The 20,444-nt window shown below is 50.5% G+C and overlaps 2 protein-coding genes across 2 annotated transcripts in view; one reads left to right on the top strand and one right to left on the bottom strand.

The window, feature by feature from the left end:
- LOC119454284 (glucose dehydrogenase [FAD, quinone]) overlaps positions 1-18,894 on the bottom strand; it is a 92,119-nt gene extending 73,225 nt beyond the window's left edge. The window contains exon 1 of the mRNA XM_037716254.2: positions 18,570-18,894. Coding sequence (XP_037572182.1) covers positions 18,570-18,753 — 184 coding nt within the window. The 5' untranslated portion in view covers positions 18,754-18,894. The remainder of the gene's footprint in view (positions 1-18,569) is intronic.
- Positions 18,895-19,084: 190 nt separating this feature from the next.
- LOC119454285 (L-sorbose 1-dehydrogenase-like) overlaps positions 19,085-20,444 on the top strand; it is a 38,077-nt gene continuing 36,717 nt past the window's right edge. The window contains exon 1 of the mRNA XM_037716255.2: positions 19,085-19,135. Within this exon, the coding sequence (XP_037572183.1) occupies positions 19,085-19,135 (51 nt within the window). The remainder of the gene's footprint in view (positions 19,136-20,444) is intronic.

The raw sequence follows: 20,444 nt of genomic DNA on the forward strand, positions 1-20,444 counted from the left end.
GTTGGAGAGTCCCGAAGCAATCTCCAAGCCTTGTTTTGTTGTTTCCGCGCCTTTCTACAATCGTCGTTCCACCATTGGATCCGACGCTTTTTGGCTAGCCCGTTAGTTTGTTGGATGGATTTTGTGGCAGCCTCTATTATGAAGCCTGTAAAGTAGGCCACAGCATCGTATATGTTAAAACCTGCAATGTCACCCTGAGCTAAATATGTTATTTCTCTGAAGAGAACCCAGTTTGCTGATTCAATTTTCCATCGGGGAACATGTGGAGAGCATTCAGTCTGTTTTGTTACATTTATGACTATTGGGAAGTGGTCACTTCCGTGAGGGTTCTTAATAATGTTCCAATCAAGGTAAGGTATTAGTGTACTGGATACTATGCTCAAGTCTATTGAGGAGTAGGTTTTGTGCGCAACGCTATAATACGTCGGCTCCTTCTTATTGAGTAAACATGCATCCGAGGAAAAAAGAAAATTTTCTATTAAACGCCCTCTTTCGTCACAACGGCTGTCTCCCCACAAAGTGTTATGCGCGTGTAAATTCCTGACAACTATGTATGGCTCCGGAAGTTCATCAATGTAGTTTTGAAATTAGGTTTTCTGGAGTTTATAATTCGGCGGGATGTATACAGAGCTAATAGTAATTAGTTTATTAAACAACACCGCGTGAACAGCAACTGCCTCTAGGGGCGTACGGAGTTTTAGTTCTCGGCAGGCAACAACTCTATCCACTGCGATAGCCACACCACCGGATGACATGGCCGTGTCATCGCGGTCTTTACGATAAATAGCATATTTTCGGAGGAAGTTTGTTTGCGAGTGTTTCAGGTGTGTTTCTTGAACACACAGCACCTTTGGATTATACTTATGTAGGAGTTCCCTAATATCGTCGAGGTTATGGAGAAGTCCTCTCACATTCCACTGCAAAATTTGTGTGTCCATTTTGAATGTGTTTTTGTGCTGTGCGTTCAAGAATACAAAGTTAGCTCACGGGCCCTTTCCAGGCGCCGTGACACGAGATTTTTCTTTTTTGGAGCGGTCGATGGAATCGCGCCGCTCCTTGGGCGCTGGCTGCGCCCTCACGCTTGGTGTTGTGTCCATGTCCTCTTGCGAGGCGCTGGACACGCGCTCTTGCGAGCGGTTAGTTTGACGTGAAGGCCTCGTCTCGAGGGACGAGGCCCTGGAGGCCACCAGCCCGGACATCGATGGCCCCTTGTTCTGAGATGGCGGTGCAGCGCTAGCTGCAGCCGCCAAGGGGGTGGATTGCGTTACCGCCGGCTCACGTTGTGTGGGCCAAACAGTCGCCGGAGGCCGTTGTGGCGCTGCCCCCTGACGCGCCACGTCGGCAAAGGTGTTCTTTGGCAGGTACACTACCCGCCTGCGTGCCTCTTTGAACGATATGTTTTCCTTTACTTTGATTGTCACGATTTCTTTTTCTTTTCTCCAGGATGGGCATGATCGCGAGTATGCGGGGTGCTCCCCATCACAGTTCACGCAGTGTGGAGTATTCTCACAATTTTCAGATGGGTGTTCTTGGGCACTACATTTAACGCAAGTCTTGCGGCCTCGGCAGTTCTGTGAACTGTGGCCAAATCTTTGGCAATTAAAGCATCGGAGAGGATTGGGGATGTACGATCTGACCCGCATCTTTAGGTACCCAGTCTCAATGGTCTCGGGCAGCGTGCTTGTTTCGAAAGTTAGAATTAGGTGCCTTGTTTCGATCTCTTTTCCATCGCGCCTCATCTTAATTCTCTTGACATTGATCACATTTTGGTCACTCCAGCCCTCTAGTAGTTCAGCTTCAGAGAGTTCCATAAGATCAGCATCGGAAACGACTCCACGAATTGTGTTCATAGTGCGGTGTGGTGTGACTGTCACTGGGAGATCCCCGAATGACAATAGATGTGACAGTTTTTCGTGTTGTTTCTTTTCGCGGAGTTCCAGAAGGAGATCACCGCTTGCCAGCCTGGAAACTTTATAACCTTTACCAAAAACTTCAGTCAGTGTTTTTGCAACCAGAAAAGCTGAGATCATTTTCGCTGCCTTTTCTTTTTTCTCAGAATGAATCACATGAAATCGAGGAAAATTCTGAGTATTTCGTCCAAAAAAACTGGAAAACTTCTTCGGCGCGCCCTCGTTTCAGACGGCGATCAGGGAGTTGGGGGAAAGAACTTTCCATAAGTATAGGTGAATGTTTCGGCAGCAGCGCCAGCCACCCACCATGGAGCCCAACGAGGGGACGCTGCAGGACCTGGAAAACATAGGTCCTGCAAACGCCAGCTGTACGCCGCCACTATAACCAGATATGGAATATCCAAGGTTGGCTACCCACACAAGGTTAACCCTAGCTTCCTGGGAAATTGGAAGTAAAATGAAGTGAAAAGAGGACAGGATAGATTGAAAGTAAGAGAGAAAGACGAAGATTGAAGAGGAGGACAGGAAAAGGCAACTACCGATTTCCCCCGGGTGGGTCAGTCCGGGGGTGCCGTCTATGTGAAGCAGAGGCCAAAGAGGTGTGTTGCCTCCGCCGGGGGGTCTGAAAGGTCCATACACCCGGCATTAGCTCAACCTCCAGGATCCCCCTTTCCCCAGACACGGCTAAGCCACGCTCGGCTACGCGTGGGAGGGTCCAACCCCCGTGTGCTCGGGTCCGTGGTGTCGCAACCCACCAAACGCCTGCCTACGCAGACGCCCCTGCGGGGCTTCCAGCAGCGGAGAAATAATGGTACAGAACAGTGCAATTTGACTTACGGATCACGTAGTCATACTCTTCATCCAGGATGAGCGTGTCGACGAACAGATCGGTGGGCAGGTTCACCACCTCAAATAGGGTCACCAGAAAACCGAGAAATAAAAGCAGTCCTCCAAAACCGAAGCCAAATGCGCTGAGCCAAATGCGCCATCCATGATTGCACGCATGTTCTCAACCGGCCGCCTAGCAGCAGCGCATTACGCTGTACCACGGAGGAACGAGAAGCTTTCTCCATTCGCTCCATCCATGCGCTGCGCTCACGACTGGTCATGGCCAGGTCGTGGCTGCGCTTCGGCTATAGTGTACTAGAATACGGTTGAGTAGGACGAGTGGCTGCGGCGGCGCATGCTTTGCAGTGAGGCGCCCGACGTGGAAAAATACTGTGGCGGCGCTGCGATAGAAGTGGATTGGGCGACATCAAGGTCGCGCCGTTAGAAACTGCTGGCGATACTGCTCGGCAGGGTCATTCGTACTACTTCGCGCGTTGGTATTTGCGTTCAGACCGCTCAAATGGCGTTCATAATGACATACATACGACATGTATTTATGCCTTAAGAATAAATTCCTTTCATTCTATTTATTTTATTTTGTTTTCATGCCGCGCGGTGATCTTTTTCGGTCTCGGGCCGCGCCGGTTTCGAGCCGGGCTCGGGCCGGGTTTGGGCCTAAGGTAAAGGGGTGGCGGGCCGGGCCGGGCGGGTAACGTAGATTATTTCCGGGCCCGGGCCTGGCCCGAGTCTCGCCATAAAACTTTTGGTCGGGCTCGTGCGGGCGGTCCAACGTAAAAGCGGGCCCGGGCTGGGCTGAAAAAATCGGCCTGTGGAGTGCTGTACCTGTAAATTGATCAGGCACTCCTTCAATTGAGGAAATGGCACTGAGCTCGGGCCTGGGGAATCGTAGCTGCAGCACCGCTGCTTCGCTGTCAGCACTATCACGGCAGGCGACAACCAATTCCTATGCGCGTTGGCTTTGAGCCAGCAGGCCAGGGAGTAATAATGGACGCGCAACAATGACATTCGCAACCGCAGGCACCAAGCTGCCGGACGGTGCGCACAGCAATCTGCCCCGCGCTACCATGGTCTCAGAACTTAGGAGCGTGATTGCAGATGTGAAGGACGAAATAAACCACGCCGCGCGTCCATAGAATTACGCGCACACCACACACTCTGGTATACGCAAGCACCCAAATGCTTAGACAGAAACGCGCATAAGTATTACACACATGTTTAAATAAATGTGTCTTGTAGTGAAGTTGATGATATGGAAGAAGTTGAGTGCGGATGTGCTAACATGTCGACTCTAGCTCCTCTCAATGTTTTGGACCGAGTTCTTTGACCAAGTCAAGGAGAATTGCACATCAATCTACGCAGTTCGTCGCGAGGATTACGAGGATACCGATCTCACCGGTGGGTGGATTTTTCGGACTTTCCGGTGACTTTTTCATTCGACCGCGCCATGCCTAGCGGCGTCGTCGGGCGAACGGTAGGTCTAGGCCTAACGCGCTGCTGCGTGAGAAAATGGCCTCAAATCCTGGCGTGGAGATTGTGGAAGGCATGGGAATTAACCAAGAAGAAGCGGGGTGCTTGGGCTGAATCGAAGTCCTCGGCAGGAAGAAACGAAACAAGACGGCACCCTCGGTGGAGAAAGTTGACTGGAATGGCGGCCGCCGCACGGTTGCCCCACAAAATGTGCTAAAGCGCATCGTGGACGCGTCAAGAATCCCCGGATTACCGAGGGAGCATTTCATGACTATTGTCAGGCTCCGAGGAGGGCTGGATGTGAAGAAGGCCGATTTAATCCTGTTCAAGCGGGCGATGGCCACGGCGGCCTCTTTGTCCTTCCGAGCAAGTGTATGACGACAGATTGTGCGCTAACATTCTAGTAGTGCGCTAACATTCTAGAACATTCTAGTAGTTGCCACGCAATTCGAGGCGAACGCGCATGCCTACGCCAGGGTCCAGAAGGTTCTTTTGGGACAGAACACCGTCGAAGTGGCAGCCTACGTGGCTGCGTCAGAGGACACGTGAAAAGGAGTGGTACGAGGTATTTCCCCAGACCTCAGTGACGAAGATTACACTAAAATGGTTGTCAACCGTTGGAAGCCCGCGGCGCTGGGAGGCAGAAGAATCAAGACAACGACTATCATCGTGGTGCTCTTCGAAGGCCCAAAAGTGCCAAGACATGTTTATTGTGAAGGTGTCAGATCCTCCTGCACCCTTTATCGCAGACAGGTGGACGTTTGTTATGCATGCGGCGAGCTCGGACATAGATCCGATGTTTGCCCTAACGGCGAAAGTCAGAAGAAATGCCGGGGATGCGGCATGTATTCACCACCGGAGGACCATCAATGTGACCCACAATGTGCGATTTGTGGAGGCGCGCATCAGACGGCGGACCGCAGATGTAGGCAGCGCTTCCAGGCACTACATAAATGAAAACTTGCGGGCGCGTCGGAGTAAAGAGAAGTAATGAGGCTGTAAGATTTATTGACTCGCTGCCTGCGGGAATACGAGGCGCTGCGCTAAAATGTCTGAATGCTGCACTTGAGGAACCCGTCTTAGGTGATTCCGATCTTCCAGCAGCGGAGAAATAATGGTACAGAACAGTGCAATTTGACTTACGGATCACGTAGTCATACTCTTCATCGAGGATGAGCGTGTCGACGAACAGATCGGTGGGCAGGTTCACCACCTCAAATAGGGTCACCAGAAAACCGAGAAGTAAAAGCAGTCCTCCAAAACCGAAGCCAAATACGCTGAGGATGTGGGCCGCCGTGTCCCACACCATATCCATTAGGGAAACCATCTTTTTGTCAAGCGTTTAGCTGCAAAACAGCACGTACAGGCACATGCTTGCAAACGAGGCAACTGCTGGTGAGTCCGTGGCGGATGACGGCCACGTGGTCGATAGCTATTACCGATGAGTGGCTCGCCTGCTGCAGTCACTGGCACTTTTGCTTTTGGAATTTCCGCTAAAGCCTGAACAGACACACTTCGAAACGCTTCCGGTGGTCCCACCGCTTCCGGCAGATCCCACGCCGAAACGCTTCCCGCAGATCCCACGCCATTGGGCGTGGGATCTGCCGGCTGTTTGTTTTAGAGCGAAAGCTCTACTACTCAAGGTACACACGCAGAAAACGCGAGGTTCCTTAAACCTAACCTTCAAGCTCAACCAAAGTCAAACTGGAACTTAACCTGCCTAATGCGTTGTGGAGTGAAAGCGAACGGCGGCTCAAGGTAAGTCTTTCGGGCCGCCACCGCCAGACACCCTGGCTGTATCCAAGTTCACTGCGCGTTCCCGCTGAGAGCGCCGACGCCGCCGAGCAGCGTCTGTGTGTTGTTTGTTTGGGCGCTGACAAAGGCGGACGGTTTTCCTTCCGTCTCATGTCGTGCGCCATTTCAATGCTTAGCCTTCTGGTCAAAGTGACAATTTTCTTTCTATCTTGCCCAACAGCCTCGGTTCATGTCGTTCAAGATGCTTCCGGACAGAAGATAATTTTTGACGAGTGCCGCAAGTTATTGTATCACCAATACATTTTCGCATTAGCCTTAAACTGTGCGGTCCAGGACTAACACCGAAGCAGCTTTCGCGCAAGCGCACAAAATACGCAGAACTAAACATTTCCTGTGACGGACAGCGTTTACAGTGAGCTGACACGAAGACACCTGGCGTGTCCACTTGCTGCTGTAACTTGTTTATTTTATTGCGATAGCAATTATATGGACACTCAAAAGCAGATTTCTGCCGTCGGCGTCGCCGTCGCCGTCGGTGTCGCCGTCGCCGTCGCCGTCGCCGTGAGGTTCCGTATGACGTCATTTGGAGAAGAAATCGTCGCCGCGCGCCGAACGCTGCATGTGCGAGTGAAAGGGCGCGAGGGGCGCGTCTTTCACGCGGAGTGAACGCACGGCGGAGAACAAACGCGCGTTCTGCGCCGTGCTCGCTTAAGGGCTGCAGAAGTAGGCGTCTCTGTTCTCCTTCACAATCACCATGTATGTAGAGCAAACGCGCCTTCTTCCGACGAGCGAGAGGCCGTGGGGGAGGGGGAGGGAAGGGAGGCGACGTTTAGCTGCGGCACGCAGTGCCTATTTATATCAGAGGCTCCGGCAACAGTCACCAACGCTGCACGCATTTTGAGCGAACGCGGGCAAAACGCCGATGGCGTCGACACCAGTTCTGCGTGTTGCCGATGCTGCTGCATGTCCAAGTAAATTTATACAGCTGATAAAGCTAATATCATTACTCCGTATAGGTCTCTACAAGTTTGCTATCGCAATTGATGCTTCGCCTTTCAGGTGAAACTGCGACAACTTTTTTGCTTACAGTGTAAAATATGCGAAATAATGCTAGGAAACGACAACATGAAATACGCTCCTTCCTGTCACGTCGTTTGTCCGCATTGTGTCGTGTCTTACACGCAGTAAGCATAAATTATGACAGCGGCGTGCGCGACATCTGCTTTTCCATTTGTAGAATTGTCACTCAGCAGCGTAAGCACAGCTATAGTTTCGAAGTGGCACCTTCCCATCTGTTCCATGGTCATGGTGCTAGGTCATTTTAAAAAATTTGTCGCAGTTTCACCCGAAAGGCGAAGCATCAATTGCGATAGCAACTTAGTAGAGAGCTATACGGAGTAAGGATAGTAGTTTTATCCGCTGTACAAACTTGGACATGCAGCAGCACCGGCAACACACAGCACTGTTGTCGACGCCGTCGGCGTTTTGCCCGCGTTCGCACAAAATGCGTGCGGCGTTGGTGACTGTTGCCGGAGCCTCTGATATAAATAGGCACTTGGTGCCGCAGCTAAAGTCGCCTCCCTTCCCTGCCCCCCCCCCCCCCCCCCCCCGCGGCCTTTCGTGCGTCAGAAGAAGGCGCGTTTGCTCTACATATATGGTGATTGTAAAGGAGGAAAGAGACGCCTACTTCTGCAGCCCTTAAGGGAGCACGGCACAGAACGCGCGTTTGTTCTCCGCCGTGCGTTCACTCCCCGTGAAAGCGCGCGTCCCTCGCGCCCTTTCACTCGCACATACAGCGTTCGGCGGCGCGCGGCGACGATTTCATCTCCATTGACGTCATACGGAACCTCACGGCGACGGCGACGGCAACGGCGACGGCGACGCCGACGGCAGAAATCTGCTTTGGAGTGTCCATATAATTGCTATCGCAATAAAAAGTTGCGCGCGTGGGTACTGCGCGGGTCTCGAACGCTGGAGCACGACTGTTTTAGAGTGCTGCTCTACAGTTATGACATCCACTTTCGTTGCTCCTAAACTTATACTGTCGACATTACAATGGCGTTCATAAGTTTGGAGCCAGTGGGAGCGAATGGCAAAATGCATGTCTGCACCGCTGGACGGTGTAGTCCCTGCGTTGAAGTGCGCATGCGCTTCCATATTTAGTCGCTGTCCTGCTCGTTCATTTGCTTGGTGCAGACACGCATGCCGTTCAAGAGAATTTACGCCTAAGGCCCCTATTTGCGCCCGCCGTGGCGGGTAACCATTGGTCCTGTTGGCGAAGCAGCGGCGTGACAGCCACGTTTAGCGCGTATCAAGCTCTGCGCCGTTTCGAATTTAAGGGATCTCTCGTCCGCACAGCTCGTGCTTCTGCCACGGCTGCCTGGGCAAGAAAAAAAAAACACCAATCGGTTTCTGATGAGCGGGACGCTCCCGGCACAAACGTGTCATCGGCTAAAAGAATAAGAAAATTGTCGCAGAGGCTGTAGAAACGTAAATTAGGGTTTTCATTTAGTGTAGTGATAACAAATAAGGCAGCATTCGTTAGTTATCATGCGTGCAACCTTTCATTTCGATGTAGTGCCATGCTTGGCAGCGTTTGCCCTGCGAAAGAGTTGCAGTGGATAGCGCGCTTTTTGTGCAAGGAGCGGCCACCTCTCCAGAAAGTGCGCGCGGTGTTTAACGACCATAAAGCATCCGGAAAAACTGCGGCTCCAATCCACGCTGTGAAGGCGTTTGGGCAGCGAAACTGTAAACGACACCCACAATATTTACCCATTGTGACCTCACCTGAATTCACACAAGTGGCTATACAAAAAGTGAAACTAGAGTCAAGTGAAATATACTTAAACACACCCTTTATTACTTCACAACGACATTATGTTCACGCTGTTCTTATGGCGTCCTTTCTTTCCGTGGTCTACCCATGGTAGCCTGGAATGAACTGAACGAGTTGCTAGACCATGGTGTCGTCACTACGTTATTTCTATGCTGTTGGGTACATTTCCACTCGGAGTAGCTCGCGCAAACGTAATCTTTACCGGAAAACACACGGGGGAGATGGAAGGTTGTAAACGACACCCACAACAATTACCCATTGTGATGTCAGTTCAAGTCACACACGTGGCTCCACAAAGAGTGAAACCAGAGACACTTGTTTCACGAAGGTTTTGAATGAGATCAACCCCTTTATAAGCACCTGCAAGCCTAATCTTTACCGTAACGCGTCGGTGGGTGTTCCCATTGCTGACACGCGCCTTATCATCCGTAATGTGGTTTTGATGTTTGTTTTGTGGTTTTTCTTTTCAAAACGAGTGCTGCTCTGTATGATGTATGCCTGATTTCAAAGGAGATATGATGTTCGTGTTTAATTTTTAGCCTGGCGTTTTTTGCTTACGCCAACACGAAAATTTCCATGGCTGGTAGAGGTATACAGCTTCGCTGTAACACGTGTCTAGAAATGAAATTGAAAGAATCGCGTTCTCTGCTATAAAGAACGTTTAAAGCGTGGATGTTCGGCAATCGTCAGTACTTGTAGTTATAGCACTGCACAGGCTCGGGCTTACCCGAAAACCCGGGCCTACCCTACCTGGCCCGGGCCGCGGGCCGGGCCAGGTAGGGCATTTTTTGTCATGGGCTCGGGCCAGGCTCGGGCACGGCATGTGCTTTTTGATGTGGGCCCGGGCCGGGCTCGGGTATTTTGACGCAGGCCCGGGCCAGGCTTTCTGGTGGTGTGGTTGTAACGTGCCGTGAATTATCCTCGCGCATCTCGACTCTGGAAACCTGTTGCCCCGGCGCAGCTGGAAGCTAGCAGCGCTACCCCTGTGTACTTCCCTTTTCTTCCGTCGTATTTCGCGCTGTTTTAACACAATGTAAATGTCCAGAAACACAGAAGTCGCCTCAAACCAAGGGATGCCATTGTATACCCCACCTAAATCAATGTAATTAACGCTTTCAGAGCGGTGCAAGCGCGTTTACGACTTGCTGATTCTTCAAAGGCGAATTGGTAAATCGATGACTGGTAAGATAAGATAATTCGTCACAGGGGTGAAATACGGCACTGCGTCCATCCATGATTGCACGCATGTTCTCAACCGGCCGCCTAGCAGCAGCGCATTACGCTGCACCATAGACGACCGTGAAGCTTTCTTTCTACATTTACTCCATCCATGCGCTGCGCTCACGACTGCTCATATCCAGGTCGTGGATGCGCTTCGGCTATAGTGTACTAGAATACGGTTGAGTAGGACAAGTGGCTGCGGCGGCGCATGCTTTGCAGTGAGGCGCCCGACGTGGAAAGATACTGTGGCGGCGCTGCGGTAGAAGTGGATTGGGCCACATCATGGTCGCGGCGTTAGAAACTACTGGCGATACTGCTCGGCAGGGTAATTCGTGCTACTTCGCGCGTTGGTATTTGCGTTCAGACCGCTCAAATGGTGTTTGTAATTACATATGACATGTGTTTATGCCATAAGAATAAATTCCTTTCATTCTATTTATTTTATTTTGTTTTAATGCCGCGCGGTGATATTTTTTCAGTCTCGGGCCGGGCCGGGCCTGTTTCGAGCCGGGCTCGGGCTAGGGCAGGGTTCGGGCCTAAGGTAAGGGGGGTGGCGGGCCGGGCCGGACGGGTAACGTAGATTTTTCTACGTTACCCGTCCTCGCCATAACACTTTTGGTCGGGCTCGGGCGGGCGGTCTAACGTAAAAACGGCTCGGGCCGGGCTGAGAAAATCGCCTCGTGCAGTGCTCTACCTGTAGTTCGATCAGGCACTCCTTTCATTAAGGAACTGGCACTGAGCACGGGCCTGGGGAATCGTTGCTGCAGCACCGCTGCTGCGCTGTCAGCGCTATCACGACCGGCGACAGCCAATTCCTATGCGCGTCGGCACTGAACCAGCAGGCCAGGGAGTACAAATGAACGCGCATGCGCGCTGCAACATTCGCAACAGCAGGCACCAAGCTGCCTGACGGTGCGCACAGCTTCTGCCCCGCGCTAATATGGTCTCAGAACTTAGGAGCGTGATTGGAGATGTGAAGGACGAAATAAGCCACGGCGCGCTTCCATAGCATTACGCGCACACCACTCACTCTGGTATACGCAAGCACCCAAATGCTTAGACAGAGACGCGCACAGCATTAAACACATGTTTAAATAAATGTGTGGATGACGACGAAGTGTCTTCTTGATAGAACACTTGTCTCTGTGCTCTCTGAATTTTTGGTGATATCTTCGCCTTTCGAGGTGCCTCACCTCCCCGTCATGCGGCCATGGAAGCGGAGCATTCCAGAGGCCCGCCTGGCCAGCAGCCATCACGGCCGTCAACCGCAAGGAAGCGAGTTGGCTCCCCCAGTGACACCGAATACACCGAGCTGTACTCTATGTCGCAAGACGACTCATCCAACGACAGCTTCATACCCGTCCGGAGCAAGAGGGCGAAGAGAAAGATCGTCAACACATCGCCGTCAACTCCTGCGAGTACAACGACTGTGAAGTCAAGGCCTGCGCGCTGTCTGCACGTCATCATTTTTATGCCGGAAGAACCCTCAAGCAACCTACCACTGCTGAACAGGCAAGCCCTATCCTTTTTTCTGGAATGTGCGGTGCCAGGTCAAATTAAAGACATCAGAATAAACCCGCGGAAGAGTATACTCGCCATAGACGTGTACAACATGAGTGCGCTAGGAAACTTCAAGCAATCACGGAGCTAGGAGGCATCAAAATGCGCCCCTTTATCCCGATTGACGATACATCCATAGCAGGTGTAATTTATGACATCGACATTGCCATTCCGAATGATGACTTACCTAGCCTCATCAAGCCGGCAAACGAGGGAACTATCATTACGCAAGTGCGCCGCCTTGAGAATACGCGCTTCGTAAAAGTAAAAAAGTAATTTCTCAAAGGGAATTGTACACCATCCCACGTTAAAGACGGACATTTCCGACATCCGGTTCGACCATTCATCCAGAAGCCGCTTCAATGCCATCAGTGTCTCAGGCTAGGACACGTCAAGGGCGTGTGTTCCAACTCGCTACTGTGTCCCCGTTGCGCTGAACCTCATGCAGAAGAGACCTGCGGTGCCACGGTTCTGAAGTGCACCAACTGTAATGGCCCTCATGCTTCCTCGTCGAAAGACTGTCCCCGCATCAAGAAGGAGCGTGCAGTTCTCAAGAAAATGTCCAGAGGCAATTCGACCCACAGGGAGGCAGCCGAAGTGGTCCGGAGTCGGCGTCGACGTCGGCACCATCGTATGTCTTCAAAGGCGCATGCTCGAAGTGATAGTGCCCATTCCACTACGGCACCACTTAGTCGCGCCGCGAAAGGGCCCACCACTTCCACGAAGGAAGCGGATAAGACTTTCTTTAGAGGAATGGCCTACGCTACCGAGCCGCTCCCTTGCTAAGGAACTTCAGAAGGTCGTCGTCCCACCGGAGCCTTCTCCAGCCATGGATGATGCACCTAAAACAGATCGTCAGGTCATTTCGGTTCTGCGTTCCCTCATGGAAGCCATCCGAGCGCTTTTGGTGGACATGGGGACAACATCTGCTCGAAGCGCACGTAAAGTGCTGGACGCCTTAAGCCCAGTGCTTGAATCCCTCAACTAGAAAGATGGCTACCCATACCCCATCCTTCCGAAAAGAAGTCAAGGCAGCGTCCGTCATGCAGTGGAACGCCAGAGGGCTAAATTCACGCCTTTCAGATTTTCGTCAATGTGTTTCCACTCATCGTCATTTGTGAGCCCAACTTGTCGAAACCAATCAGACTGTCAGGCTACGAAGTTATCATGTCTTCAACAAATGGTGCATGCAGCAAAATCATCGTTTTTGTTCGTCGTGAACTTACCTATAATTTTCACCCAGTTGCGCCCCACGACGACAATCAATATATGTGTATCACACTTAAAAAGAACAAACTATTTACTCTTATAGGCGTGTATGTATCGCCTTCAAGCAATTTTGATACGAAAAGGTTAGCGGATATTTTGAGTGTGTGTCCTGCCCCATGGGTCATCATAGGAGATTTCAATGCACACCATCCGGCATGGAACAAATGCAAAAGGACGAAGATTAGCAAGCATCACCTACATTTATGACCTTTCTCTCCTGAACGATGATAGCCCCACTTTTCTTCCGAGGCGTGACATACGGCAGCTGCCTCGACCTTGCTTTCGTCTCCAACTCTCTCGCCAGTTGTGTGAAGTGGTTTCCGGATATTGAGACGCATGGGAGTGATCACATTCTAACTTATCTTAACATCAAAGGCTTGTCTAGATTTGGTCCACGGAAGACCATTCGGACGATTCAATGGGCCACCTTGAAATCTGATATGGAAGATGCTTGCTGCGAGGGCCTACCATCTGGGTTAGAACAAACAATTAAAAGTATGATGCAAAACGCCACTCGCATGATGACGATCTCTTCGACGCGAAACGACTTCGACGTAGAATTAGAGCGACTACGAACACTTCGTCGCCGGGCGGAACGTCGATATCGGCGTACAAAATCAATCTATGACCTTAGGGCGGCCAGGAGGATGCAAAAGAAGATTCAGCGTCGCATGGATAGATTAGCGTCGGAACGTTGGGCAACGTTTTGCCAGAAATTAGACCCCGCAAGCCACTGTCTCACAAAACGGAGCAGCGTTTTCCATTCAAGGCGCTCGCGCTCTTCCAAGGGCGGCAAGACATCGATGTCGCAGAAGATTTTTGCGCGAGGATCGCCGACCAAGTGACTCGTCCAGATCCTCCAGCCCGAGGTGACGTCCCCCATTCCCGTGATTACCGCATGGACCTTCCTTTTACAGTGAAAGAGCTCGAGGCGGCACTAGCTCTCTGCAGGCGCTCTTCATCTCCGGGTCCAGATGGTATATCATCCCGAGCCTTGTGCTATCTTGGAGAATCCGCACGGAAAGAATTGTTGAGTCTTTACAACTCTCATGGCAGGAGGGAAACGTTCCTTACAAATGGAAAGTAAACCATTTGGTGCCACACTTGAAGCAGGGCAAATCCCAACTCGAGCTCACCTCTTACCGCCCAATAGCGCTGGTCAGCTGTGTAGGAAAGATAATGGAACGGATGATCCTTGGCCGCCTGGAATGGTACCTTGAGCACTACAAGATTTATCCGAATTCCATGGCTGGTTTCCGACGTGACCGCTCTTCCATCGACAATGTAGTTGCTCTCGTTTCATATGTTCAGCACGAAAGGTCCAGAAAGCTTTTATCTGCAGCTTTATTCTTAGATGTGAAAGACGCATACAATAACGTACTACATGAGGCCATTCTCGATGCTCTTGCAACGGTTGGCCTAGGTGGTCGAGTCTTTTTGTGGATTGCAAGTTACCTATCTGCAAGATCATTCTTTGCATTAACTGACGATGGCCCGACTAAGCGATGCTATACCAGCAGAGGCGTTCCCCAAGGCGGGGCTCTCAGCCCGACGCTATTCAACCTCGCTCTTCTTGGACTTGCTGAATACTTACCAACTACCATCAAGATTTCAATATACGCAGACGACATCTGTGTCTGGACTTCCGCAGTCACACGTCCACAGATACGTGCGCGGCTTCAAAGAGCAACTTTGACAGCGAGCTACTTGTGTAAACAAGGTCTCAGCATATGACCAGAAAAATGCGCGCTAGTGGCATTTACTTGCAAACCAATGACGCCTTATGTCATCTCAATCAATGGGCGGACCATTTCCTATGTCAGAACCCACAGGTTTCTTGGCGTAATCGTTGACCGAGACCTCTGTTGGAGCCCGCACGTGGCCTACATGAAACGGCGCCTGACAGAAATTTCCCAGTTGCTTAAATACTTGACAGGAAAGACGTGGGGGGTGTCAGTAGACGCAATTTTGAAACTCTATAGAGCTCCCTTTCTCGGTTTTTTAAGATATAGTCTACCTGTACTGAACAACACTTGGAAGACAAATATTCGTGTTCTGCAGGCAGAACGAGCTCAAGCACTCAGAGTTTGCCTTGGTTTGCCCAGATGCACGTCAACAGAGGCAACTATTGCGATTGCTGGGGACCATCCGATGCAAACTCACTTTACGGTGGAAGCCCTGAGAACGCACAACAGACATTTTGCAAGTGCCCCCTATTACCACCTTGCAACACTACTTTCAGACAGGCGCCAAGCATCGTTCTCTAAAACTATCATCAATAAAACGACAAACTTCCCTCGGGCTTCACCGCTGCATCTAAACCATCGATGCCACCTTGGTGTCTTATTAGCCCCCCAGTACATCTCAGTGTACCAGGAATCAAGAAAAAATCTGAGCTATCGTTACCTGTGCTGAAACAACTGTCTCTGCTTCTTTTACACGAGAGGCATGCGGCCAGTGTACATATTTATACTGATGGTTCCACAAACCTACAGTGTTCGTCCGGTGCTGTGGTTGTCCCAGCAAGAGCTACTACCATCAGCTTCAGGACTGACCACCCAACGACATCGACATCTGCGGAACTAGCTGCTATTCGCGCTGCACTTCGTCTCATGAATCGGGAACCACCTCGACAATGGTCAATCTTCAGTGACTCGAAGGCAGCCCTACAATCTGTGCTATAAGCTCTGCGTCGCGGGCCATACGAACAGCTCGTATTCGATATTAGATACCTACTCCATACATCACATGAGAAAGGAGACCACGTGGCATTTCAGTGGCTTCCAAGTCACTGCGGTGTCATAGGGAACGAAGACGCCGATAATGCCGCTCGGGCAGCTCTTGACGACACACAGGAAGAGGCCATACCACTCTCACGGTCCGACGCAGCCAGCAGACATCGAGTGCTTGCACAGGAGATCACGCTCTCTCTATGGTGCACACCAAGCGGCCAGACCAACCGGAGCAATCGTCCGGTAATACCACCTGCCCTCTTTGATGCATCTCTGTATGCCAACTGGACTCCGCCGAAGAGAGGCCACTATGCTTTATCGCTTACGGCTAGGGGTGGCATTCACTAAACCTTATTCATTTCTGATTGGAATGGCCGACAACGCTCTTTGCAATGCCCATCTTTGCGAGGAGACGCTAGAACGCATTCTATGCGACTGTCCTGAATATAATGTTCAGAGACAGTCCCTGGCATCCGTTCTAGCGCACCTTGAAACAGACCAATGTCATTTGAAGTGATTCTCTCATGTCGACAGAAGACATCGCAGCTGAAGGTGACGAAGGGACTACTTCGGTTTTTAAAAGAAACGGGCTTGGACAAGCGCCTGTGACAGTGATGTCACGAACCACGGAAGAGTGACGGACTGTGACTGACGATGTGTGTGCTGTGCTGTGCTGTGTGCTCTCTCTCTCTCTCTGTCCTCCCCATCTTTCATTCCCCCTCATCCCGCTCCCATGTGTAGGGTAGCAAACCGGTTGTGCTGAACTGGTTAACCTCCCTGTCTTTCCTTCTCCACTCTTTACTTCCTTCCTTTAAATAAATGTGTCTTGTAGTGAAGATTGAAGACAGACCTTCATTTCACCGGCAAAATGTAAGGCGACTGGGCCACAGCTCTGCTCGATTTCTTTCACAATCTAGACCACGAGCAGATCACAAAGAACTCGGAATCGCTCCTCGATTACAAGAATACTTTGGCGTTCGAAAGCGAAGTGATAGCACATCCGAGCGGTTGTGAAACTACTGGTTTTGTTTTTTATTCTTGCATTCCTGCGCGCAATACAGCATTGTCAGCATTGCGGTAAACATTAAAAACATAACGCTCCCAAGTGGTTGCACTGTCCGTAAAGGAGAACTAACTGGCGTTGGCTAATATCTATAATTCACATGATCATGCACTGCTTCCAAACTTTGTGGAAGGTGCACAACATAAATGCAACTATCTGAAAAGCTAAAAAAACCGTGCCATAGCGTAATGTATTTCCGTTTGCAAAATGGGGCGCAGAACGGCGCATGCACCATCGATTAAAAAAATCATGAGTCATTTTACTCTGTGAATGTGGATGACCAGCGTAGCTGTTTCGCAAACGACACAGAGGTGACACAGAATGCGGAGGCCATGTATAGTTCGGAATCCCGAGGAGCAATGCGCCTACGAAGAGCGACGCCAGGAACAGAGACGAGAATGCAATCGTCGCCAGGAGTGCACGCCTCCCCATTACGACGAGAGAAGTGAAATTTAAAATGGAGAACGGTACCTTCTCTTTTACACACGAGTGGCGGTGCCGCCGCCCCGGGAGAGTGGCAGGAAACTAGGCACGCAAGCGGTTGGAAGACCGACAAAGAGAGGGCGGTGCGAACGTAAGACATGGCCGACGCGGGTGGGCCTTTTTGGCTAAGATCCGATCATAGCATCTGTTGTAACCCGCGCTTGTGGGCCTTCTTTGGGTCGCAGGTGCAACAAGGGTAGTTCAAGGGCGCGTTGCCGGTCCGGGAACCCACCACCCGGAGTCCACAGGGGTATGTGTCATTGCGCTTGCACCCTTTCTGCACTATCACCAGAATGTACTCACATTTTTGCGCACGCACAAAAAAAACCGGACGCAAGCCTAGCCATAAACAGCGTCGCTGTAAAAAATGGAAAGAAAGTTCTAAAATGTGAGGCTTGCTGTGCCTAATCTGAACTCTAAGCCTAAATTATTTAAGTATATACCGTCAATCAGGAGAAACGTTTATTCACATTTCAACCTTAGCCGCGATTTTGTAGCGATGCCTTATGACTTATTCTAGTCTTATCCACCGCTCACGGCCGGCTGATCCCGTTGATAACGCGAGCGAACCGTCGCTCTGACCACTGAGAAAGCGCGATAGGTGCAAAAAGGCATTATTACCGGAAAGGCATCGCTACAAAATACCGGCCCTTGTCCCATTTATCACCCTAGATTGGTCACACCACGGTTCATGTTCTTGTCACACTTAAAAATCAGCGTCATTATTTCCTACGCCAAATTACCATTATTTATTACTACACCTGTGCAATTTCAGATGAACATTTTGTGTTATGACGATTTTGATAATGATTTGTCATAGATAATGACCATTGTATTGCCGTGGACAGTCGTAGACAGATGGGTTCTGCCTGAATTTTGTATTGGCCGACTGACGCCGACGTGGCGCACGCGCAGGGACTGAGAGCGGTACGAACACGCAACGTGGTAACGCCCCGAGGAACAACCTCCAGTCAAACACGACCGTAGACAGCGGCTGCTTAGATGCTCATGTTATTCTTCTTTCTGGGGTATTAAGTGCCAAAACCAGTTCTGATTATGAGGCACGCCGTAGTGGAGGGCTCCGGGTTAATTTTGGACCACCTCGGCTCTTTAACGTGCACTACAACGTAAGCACACGGCGTTTTTGCATTTCGCCTCCATCGAAAATGTTCATATTAGAGCTTGTGTGTGTGGAACTTGAAGAAGATTGTGTAATACGAATTAGGCACTACATAAATGAACTCTTGCGGGCGCGTCGGAGTAAAGAGAGGTAATGAGGCTGTAACATTTATGGACTCGCTGCCCGCGGGAATACGAGGCGCTGCGCTAAAGTGTGAGTGCTGCGCTTAAGGAACCCCTCTTAGGGGATTTCGATCTTCCAGCAGCGGAGAAATAATGGTACAGAACAGTGCAATTTGACTTACCGATCACGTAGTCATACTTTTCAGGGAGGTGGAAGTTGTCGACGAGCAGATCGGTGGGCAGGTTCGCCAGCTCAAATTTGGTTACCAGATGACCGAGAAATAAAAGCAGTCCTCCAAAACGGAAGCCAAATGCGCTGAGGATGTGGGCCGCAGTGTCCCACACGATATCCATTAGGGAAGCCATCTTTTTGTCAAGCGTTTAGCTGCAAAACAGCACGTACGGGCACTTGCTTGCAAACGAGGCAACTGCTTTGCGATTGCGTGGCGGATGACGGTCACGTGGTCGATAGCTATTACCGATGACTGGCTCGCCTGCTGCAGTCACAGGCACTTTTGGAATTTCCGCTAAAGCCTGAACAGACACAGTTCGAAACGCTTCCGGTGGGGCCAGCAGGGTCAACGTTTGACGTGCTGAGCCTGCCCAGTAATGTCTTGAGAGTAGATTTCAAACGCGAATCGAAGCGGGGGGATGAAAGACGCGAGAAGGAAAGCGGAGAGGAGAGTGCAGCGGAACCATGAGGCGAATAGCGGAGGACGGCATGGCGAAGCACAAGGAGAAAAGCATAGTGCGGCGACATTGGCTGCGACATGGTGCCGAGCACCAGGCGTCGTTTCGTACATTTGTCGGCAAAGGCTGTTGTGAATCGCGGGCACCGTGGCGCTCCCCGCGCTGACCCTCGCTATCTCCAGATTAGCGAGGCAGTCGCGCCACACTTCGCTCCCTCTGCAACGTGGCGCACGAGGCAGATTGTCCGCGCTAGCCAATTTATCGCGAAGTGAAAACATGTATAACAGCTGCGCTCAAATTTCGCATCACGTAGTGTCGTAATCGCCGGTTAATTTTTATTCTGAAAAGCTGGCGGCCCTTTATACTCAATTCCTCAAGACTGCAAATGTACTACAGAGCTGGAGAATGCTAGCAGTATAATAATCTACAAAAAGGGAGATGTTAAAGAATTGAAGAATTATCGGCCCATTAGCTTGCTTTCAGTATTGCGTAACATATCCACCATTATAATTTCCAAGAGAATCAGGGCAGAACTTCACTACAATCAACCAAGAGAACAGGCTGGCATCGGGAAGGAATATTCTACAATGTATGACGTCCACGTCATCCATCAGGTAATTAAGAAATCTGCTGAGTACAATGAACCACTACATATGGCTTTCATAGATTATGAAAAGGCATTTCATTCAGTAGAGATACCAGCCAGCATAGAGGCATTGCGTAATTAAGGGGTGCAGAAGGAATACGTGAATATCATGGGAATTGTCTACAAAGATTCCACAGCTACGTTAATTCTCCACAAGAAAGTAGAAAATTACCCATCAAGAAAGGAGCCAGACAAAGAGACAATCTCTTCAATGTTATTCACTATTAATATTTGGGTTGTACACATATAACACAAGGACACGAAGTAATAGGGAGGGAACAAGCTGACAACTGCCACCGACAGGGCACAACGCCTGCCTACTGTTTCAGGAGGAGGGAATAGAGGAAATGAAAACATGAGGATAGAAAAGAGGAAATGAAGAAATGGACGGAGACACCGACAGAACAAAACAAAATACAAATAATGTCTATAAATGACAGGCCAAGTCAGTGTCCTTCAGAAACGTTAGCAGGGCTCGATGAGCCTAGTCACGTCGGAAGCGCACCCCCTTGGAAATTGGCAATCGTCAAGGGTCGCACATTGCAGTCCAATAAGTCCATATTCCTTAATTAGCAATGCGCGCTGCGCAACGAATGCGGGACACTCTAAAACGAGATGGTCAAGTGTCCACAAAAGGTACACGGACGGTCTGTCCACACGCGTCCTTGTCGGTAAAGGTTTCGCGCACCAACACACACCCATTGCAACCCTTAACTTATTT

Source organism: Dermacentor silvarum, chromosome 5 (assembly GCF_013339745.2).
Source record: "Dermacentor silvarum isolate Dsil-2018 chromosome 5, BIME_Dsil_1.4, whole genome shotgun sequence".
NCBI classification, from domain to species: domain Eukaryota; kingdom Metazoa; phylum Arthropoda; class Arachnida; order Ixodida; family Ixodidae; genus Dermacentor; species Dermacentor silvarum.